Here is an 8,087-nt window from a genome sequence, read left to right as displayed (position 1 = left end):
GACTCATCAGAAATCACTCTATTTTTCAGGAAAACCAAACTGTAATATCAGATTGTGTTACTGAGAAAGTGTTATTGTTAGTTTCAGCATTATCTTATGTTGTCTTAAAAAAAATCACTTATACAGAAAATATGTGAACAACAGACCTCCAAAGGTTATCAGTCAGGGTTAAGTATCAACACTTATTGTGCGATGTTCAACTTCCTGAATGAAATGGCAGAATGTCTTTCTCCTGTTCTTCCTTCTACATAATTTTTTAGAGACGTGTTCAAATAAGGGCATGGTGCCACTCTGAGGGTTTGGCCAAGGTCAGGCTCTCCTTTCTAAACATGTCACTTCCTTCTGACTGCATTCACTGCGACAGCACCTTGCACTGAGAAGGAAACAGAGTCAACAGCATTTGATCAACATCTTTCTCCACCAAAGCAGGTAATACGATTTCACTTGGCTGGATTTCTTACTTAAAATACAGAACTAGAAACTCAAAAAGGTAAATGGGGGTTTTCTCTTCAACACCTCAAAGCGAGGTGTTGTAATGGACTGAAAGATCGAGAAAATAAGTGGTATTCATTTCCATGCCTTGAATGTAAAATTTAAATGTTTCACTCTTTGATTTTGGTAAAGCTCTCAGCACCAAAAAGACATTTTTGCTTGCTTTTTATGATGTTTCGGAATTTCAAAAGTTCAAAAGGTGCAGTTTGGCAAACTATGTGTTTGAACTAATAAACAAGTTTTAATTAACCCATTTGTGCCCAAAGACTATATTTAGTATGATTTTTTTTTATTTATTTTTATTTTTAGTCTATTGCAAACACAGTACTCACATCATGTGCCCAAATACTAGATATAGTGTGATAAGAAAAACTCACTTTTGTTTTTTGACGGAATTTGAAAATGTCTTCACATTTGTGCTTAGGCAAGCCCAGAGAACACTTCCAACAAAGGAAATTAAAAATTTCAGTTGCAAGCACAAATGGGTTAAAGACTGTATTAACAGTAAACCCTTGTTTTTACCCGTTTACAGGTGTTCTTACATATGTTCTTTTTACTAAGTCCTAACATCTTGCAAATATTTCAAAAGCTTTTCAATAAAGCCACATCAAAGTGAGACTACGTAACCTATGCTGAACAATTGCAGGATGACGGCACACTGAATTCCCCTTCGTTTCCCAAGATTGTCACGAGTCAGTTGCTTTACAGAAATCACCTTTAGGCAACAACAAACATGTCTACTGGTTAGATACGGTATGTTTACTTATTGAGCTTGACAGTTCATTTTTCATCAGGTTAGTGTTATACTACAGAATCTTTTTATATTTTTAGCATAAAACTATTTTGATAATCAATTGTTTCAGTCATTTTTTATATTCAGCTTCTCAAATGTGAAAGCATATCTTTTATGTGCAGGTTGGAGGCGGTGGGTCGGACAAAGCAAGACATTTGAAAACGTCACCTTTGGCTGAGGGAAACTGATGGATATTGACACGACATTAAGTAGACAAAACTAAGAATTATCGAGAAAATAATCAGATAATGAAAATAACCAATAGTTGCAGCCCTAGAAAAAACACTGATATGTTTATCTTCTGCGACATAATAGTGTTAAAGTAGCACAAGTAGAAAGGAGTCATGAAGTCAGGGAACTGACTCAGCAACAACAGTTATAAAATACACATTTTTCCTTCTACTAATGGTTTTGTGTCTCTCTCTTGTAGGGTTTTAGATCCTGTTGGCAGCAGCAGTGAAGGTGAGCATTCTCATGATCCTATTTTTGTGTTCCCTTTTTCTCTGGAAAGCCAGTCTTTGTAAACTGTGAAACTGCAGAACATGTACTGTCCAAGTTCAGGGCACTGGACTGAAGAACGTAGTCTGCAGTGGTGGAAGAAGTACTCAGAGCTTTTACTTGTGTAGCAAGTAGCAATACCACACTGTAGAAATACTCTTTCACAAGTAAAAGTTCTGCATTGTAAAGTAAAAAGTACAAAATACACTTAAAGTCAGGGTTGGGATGGCTACTTTAAAATGTAATCCAATACAGTCACTAATTACCTGTAGTCAGTAAGCTAACCCAAGTACCACAATAAATAAGTAATGCAATCTGATTACTTTCTGTTACTATTGGATTACCTCAATTCTTAATATACAAATAAAGACAAGAGAAAAGAAACATGCTGAAATTTCGCCATTATTGTTTCTGGTCCTGTAAATTATTAATAATAATTTGAATGTCAACGTTATGAATGAAGCTTTGAACTATTCGGTACAGCCCCACAAATTTCTTTTTTTTTTCTGCAACTGTAACGGAATACAGTTACCTTGTTTTGTATCCTAATTAGCTAACGCCGTTTCATGTAATCCGTTACTTCCCAAGCCTGCTTTAAGTACCAAAAGTAAAAGTACTCATTATGCAGAATGGCCCATTTCAGAATAATATATATTAGATTATTAGATTATAATTATTGATGCATTGATGTGTTCATCGTTTTAATATTGCTTGTAGCTTGCAAATTTCCCCCTGGGGACCAATAAATTATTAAAGATTTAATAATATCATAATTTATTTATTGATTAAATATTGTAGTATTTATCTGAATCTGCAAAGTAACTAAAGCTGTCAGAAACATTTTGTGGAGTAAAAAGTATAACATTTCCTTCTGAGATGTAGTGGAGTAGAAGTTTGAAGTAGCAGAAAATAGAAATACTCAAGTAAAGTACAAGTACCTCAAATTTATACTTCAGTACTTTTGTAAATGTACTTAGTTACTTTCCACCACTGCTAGTCTGTAGAACAGATCAGACTGAATCTAATGAATTTACTCAGCCAAAGACAAGGGACGAGTATGGAAGACAGATTATTAAAGTTTTAAACTTTAGCCAAATTTCTAAACAATCGGCAAAAGATTTGACTGATTCTTCCACATTACTGATGCCTCACTAAATTTCAAAGAAGGAACTTTAAATTCCAGTTCTTTTGTGGCAAATCTTAATGTTACATCTAAAAATGAGTGTAAAACTTAAATATTAAATAACCTATGTTTAATTACAACAACCTGCTGCAAATTATAAACATTTTAAGATTGTAATGTAGTCTCATTATCTTAATCATCCCTGATGATATTTGTTTAAAACACTCAGATGGCTGCCCTGTGCTGGATGGCTGTAACGCTGGGCTTGTTGTTTTCTGCTGGAAACAGTTTGGCTGATGTGGACCAGAACCAACTTGCACGAATTGTTAATGAGGTCTTGAACAGGTGAGCAGGCTCGTAATAAATATCAGACTGGTTGAACACCTTCATTTTCCTTTTCTCTAAACAAAACACATCCAATAATCCCTCAGATATAGGGCTGTTTTCTCCCATTGGATTTAATATCAGTGGACACTGTGGACACCTTTAAAGGGGACATATCATTCTCATTTTCATACTTGTATTTGGAGTTTCTTTCTTTCTATAACATGTTTAAATACTTTAATGTTCAAAAAACTATTTTTTTTCTCATACTGTCAGTCTGAATATACCTGTATTCACCCTCTGTCTGAAATGCTCCATTTTAGCGCATGTCTCTTTAAGCCCTCCTCTTGAAAAAGCCCAGTCTGCTTTGATTGGCTTGTGAGAAAATAAGCCGCTCCTTTACAAAGGTATAGTTCTCAAGCTGTGGGTGGAGATGGGGGGCAGTATACTGTATATATATATATATAATGTATATATATATACATATATGTAATATATATGTATATATATATACTTTTTATTTCTGTTATATGGTTTTATGCTGTTGTTTATAAAGGCATATATAAAAAACTAAAACTAAACAAACATTATATGACAACCCTCCTTTTTGCAACACCTGTTGGATTGATAATTTCTAAATATTAGAAAATGTGCGTAATGTATTGTGCCATTTAAAAAAACAAAAACAATAAATGCATAAAAACAAAATATGTAAACATGACAAATTTTAGTGAAGTTGCTTTTGTTATTCCATTTCATATTTTTTTTTTAAAGAATCAGCAGTCTAAAGAGCAGCTAATATTTTGCTTTTAATTGATTTTTATGCTGAATTGGGCTCGTAAAATACATTTATATTGATACAAATTTTATATAATACACTGTGTGTTGATTGTCTCTTTTTAATATTTAGTTTCTATCAATTCGATGATCAGTGCATCCTTCCATCTATCAGACTTTCTGAACTTCTGTTCTGTATCCAATGATCACACATACCAGCGACATTTTGTATCTGTGTTCATTTGGCAGGTATAGACCAAGCTACGAGGGCAACAAGGGTCACAGGTCAGTAAGTGGTTAAGTAAACATTACTCACAGAGTACTTAAAAATAATAATATTTATAATGAGCTTTATAGCAGAGAGAAAAGACGGAAAAAGAAACAAATGGACCAGACCACTATGAAAACAAGCACCAGAGACTGACAGAACAAATGCTACATTACGTAATACGTAAGCCCTCGATGATTTTCCATATTCCCGCTTTTTAATTCACCATATCAAGAAAAAATTACATCTAAAATTCAGGACAAACATTTCAACTTTGACTTTCTATATTTAACCAAAAATAAAGAGAATAACAGATGTCCGGAGTAACATGTGACTGACATCTACATTTTAATCTGATTTCTATTAGGACTGTCAATCAATTAAAATAGTTAATCGCGAATAATGGTATGATTGTCCATAGTTAATCGTGATTACTCGCAAATTAATCACATATTTTGTATCAGTTCAAATGCACCTTAAATGGAGATATGTCAAGTATTTAATACTCTTATCAACATGGGACTGGACAAATATGTTTGCTTTATGCAAATGTTTGTATATATTTATTATTGGAAATCAATTAACAACACAAAATAATGATAAATATTGTCCACAAACCCTCACAGGTACTGCATTTAGCATAAAAATATGCTCAAATCATAACATGGTAAACTCAAGCCCAACAGGCAACAACAACTGTCAGTGTGTCAGTGTGCTGACTTGACTACGACTTGCCCCAAACTGCATGTGATTATCATAAAGTGGGCATGTCTGTAAAGGGGAGACTCGTGGGTACCCATAGAACACATTTTCATTCACATATCTTGAGGTCAGAGGTCAAGGGACCCCTTTGAAAAAGGCCGTGACAGTTTTTTCCTTGCCAAAATTTAGCGCAAGTTTGGAGGGTTATTTAACCTCCTTCGCGACGAGCTAGTATGACATACCAATGGATGGTACCTGTTGATTGCTTAGGTTTTTTCTAGTTTCTTATGATGCCAGTATCTTCACTCTAGCTTTAAAACTAAGCCTGGTACAACCTCCGAAAGATCGATTGTGTTAATGCGTTAAAGAAATTAGTGGCGTTAAAACAAATTAGTGTTAACGCGTTAACTTTGACAGCTCTAGTTTTTATACCTTATTAGAGTACTGTTTTACATGACACCTGCTTAACATTTTGTGTATTTGTTTCCTTTGACAGAAGATTCCCCATGTTCAGTCTGGCTGTAACCATCCCATACAACAGTGACAAGAGAATGTATGACATCAGTAAAGTCATTGACTCAGCTGACCAAGTGAAGAATACGATTCTAAGATGTGAAGTGTACACCGGCACGAGGGTGGTGGCAGCCACAGTTCTGAGATGGCCCAATGTTCTGGATCAGTGTCCTGATGAACGTGTGCAATGGCCTCATGTTCTAAGACAATGTCGTCAAAGGTCTATGACATGGGCTAATGTTAAAGAACAGTGCCCTGATGCAGTTTACGATGGTAAAGCTGATCATGCAGAGTACCGTACTCTGCAGCACTTTAACACCTTGACAAAAAATTGTATCAAAACTGATCTGTTACTTTTCTACGTTCTCTCTTCCCCATGTGATAAAAGATGTACAAGCGAATCAAGTCCCGGGAGCATTCTTGATAGCATAAATCAGATTCTGAATTGGAGTAACCATGCTGTTGTGTTTTCCAATGTATTCATGCCCAGAAATTGTGTACACATACCTGAGGATAACCTGAGGGGAGCCCTTGAGCGGCTTGGGACACATAAGGGTTCCCTAGGATCAATTGGTCTAAGCAACATATTCCGTTGCGACGTGGACGACGTGGACGACGTGGACGACGTGGACGACGTGGACGACGTAGACGGACGATGTGCAGTGCAGTGCACAAGCTGCTCCACTGGAAAACAAGTCACCCGCTATTGTTATACATATGATTCATCACCTCGTTTCAGCAACAACTTGCCATCCACTTCATTCATACAGCCTCAACGTGGCAAAAGTGATTCCACACAGGTACAGAGACAAAAAAAACAACATTAATACAAGGGCAGGAGATTTCACTAATGTTGACAGTAATACAGAAGGGGTGGTGGGTCAGGGTGGCAGTGGAAGAAGAGGAGGGGAAAAAGCAGAAGTGGGGGTAAACACAGAAGAGCTAGCAGGAGCAGAGGAGGAGGGAGGTGCGGAGGACAGCGCAGGATGAGCTTAAAATCTATAAACTGCTATAACTTTTAAAACGTGCTCTTACATCCAAACTGACTCATTACATGTCCATGTGAAATAAATGCAAGTTGCAGAGTCAAATCAGAGACAGTTCAGAAAGGAGACGCACTGAGAGTCAGGTTCCTGCCTATTTCTTGAATAAAATGTTTTCAGAAACATCTTGTAGTGTACTGTTTAACTGTAAAATGAGAAAGTTTGTGACCTGGCAGCCATGTTAAGATCTGTTGAGGAAATACCAAGCACCGCCCACCAGCCGGAGCAAACTTTATGATATGATATGATTGTAGCTTCCATTCAACCTAAAAAGTTACTGTGACTCTGAGAATAAAGCAAAAACATATTCTACCCAATTACAAAAAGTCAACGAGTAACATTTTACACTTACTTCATAAAACTACAATAATGTTAAATGTGGATGTTATATCAACCTCCGCATTAGGAGGACTCATGTCATTGTACTCAATACTTGTGTAAAGCATTACCAAATCTTCTGATTTCCTGCTCTTTCTGATTAAAGCTTAGCTCAATATTGTGTGTGTCAATCATTTTGGAACTCCTGCATAACAACACTGTTATCTGTAACTGTTTGAATTATGTAAGTTCAACCTACTTTTCTAACAGTATACTTCATAGTTTAAGTGCTCACACCTGAAGGCCGGTGGCGGTGTGCTACAATAGCACAAAAAAGAATGAAACAGGTGTAGATGATATAAAAAGATTATTTTGGAGGGTGTAGTTTATGGTGCTGCTGAACTGTATTTCATACAGAGAGGTGTCTCTGTTATTTAGTCTACGCTCATTGATATAAATGGCATGAATAAATTAATACAAACACCTGTCAGTATAACGCAATACAATTCAACAGCACCTTAAACTACATCCTCCAAAATGATGACCGTTTGAATGCATTTAACATAAATGTCAGTATATGGGTGCTCTAAAGTTGTACCGTCGGCCAATTTGACCACGGAGATGCCAGATTCAGATTCAGACAACTTTATTGATCCCAAGAAGGGCAATTCAATTCACAGCTTACCCCACAAACACACACAGAGACAACATCCGGACAAACATCCAAAATGTTATGTCAATCACAGATCAGTAAAACTGACAAACAGAGGTCGGTGAAGGACAGCAGATAAGTTAATAAAATATAATAAATAGCAATAAAATAGATAAAAAGAGAAAACAAATAGATAACAAATAGACATTGTTACATGATTTATCATGTGAGGGTCAATAAAAATCTCACATGAAATGACTACTGTCTGAGTTTAATAACCTGATAGCAGAAGGAATAAAAGAGTTGGAGTAACGGTTAGTTCTCCTCAGAGTTGCCTGATAACGGCGACCTGAAGGCATCAATGAGAACTCAGGAGACAGAACATGAAGTGGTTGGCTGATAATATTCTTAGCCTTCTTTACCACCTGATTCTCCCAGAGGGAACACAAGTCTCTTTGTTGTACTCCAGTAATCTTGGAGCAAACCTTAATAATGCTATACAGGCTGTTTTTATCGTTAATGGTTTAGCCACTGAACCAACAAATAAAAGAAAAGGTTAGAAGACTTTCGATAAAAGAACAATA

General features: G+C 36.1%; 1 protein-coding gene across 1 annotated transcript; it reads left to right on the top strand.

The window, feature by feature from the left end:
• Nucleotides 1-303: 303 nt before the first annotated feature.
• LOC119484920 lies at nt 304-6,480 on the top strand. Its single transcript, XM_037764102.1, has 6 exons — nt 304-429; nt 1,716-1,747; nt 3,136-3,251; nt 4,257-4,292; nt 5,474-6,147; nt 6,230-6,480. Exons 3-6 carry the CDS (start codon nt 3,136-3,138, stop codon nt 6,478-6,480), a joined length of 1,077 nt encoding a protein of 358 aa, XP_037620030.1. The 5' UTR covers nt 304-429; nt 1,716-1,747.
• Nucleotides 6,481-8,087: the final 1,607 nt, after the last annotated feature.

This window comes from Sebastes umbrosus, chromosome 3, assembly GCF_015220745.1.
Source record: "Sebastes umbrosus isolate fSebUmb1 chromosome 3, fSebUmb1.pri, whole genome shotgun sequence".
In the NCBI taxonomy this organism is placed as follows: Eukaryota; Metazoa; Chordata; class Actinopteri; order Perciformes; family Sebastidae; genus Sebastes; species Sebastes umbrosus.
The sequence above is the reverse complement of the archived record's forward strand: the minus strand, read 5'-3'. Positions and strand labels throughout refer to the sequence as shown.

Coding starts and splice junctions, on each gene's coding strand:
- LOC119484920 (XM_037764102.1), top strand. CDS start 3,136: ATGGCTGCCCTGTGCTGGATGGCTGTAACGCTGGGCTTGTTGTTTTCT. Junction 3,252..4,256: donor GTTAATGAGGTCTTGAACAG/GTGAGCAGGCTC, acceptor TTCATTTGGCAG/GTATAGACCAAGCTACGAGG. Junction 4,293..5,473: donor GAGGGCAACAAGGGTCACAG/GTCAGTAAGTGG, acceptor TTCCTTTGACAG/AAGATTCCCCATGTTCAGTC.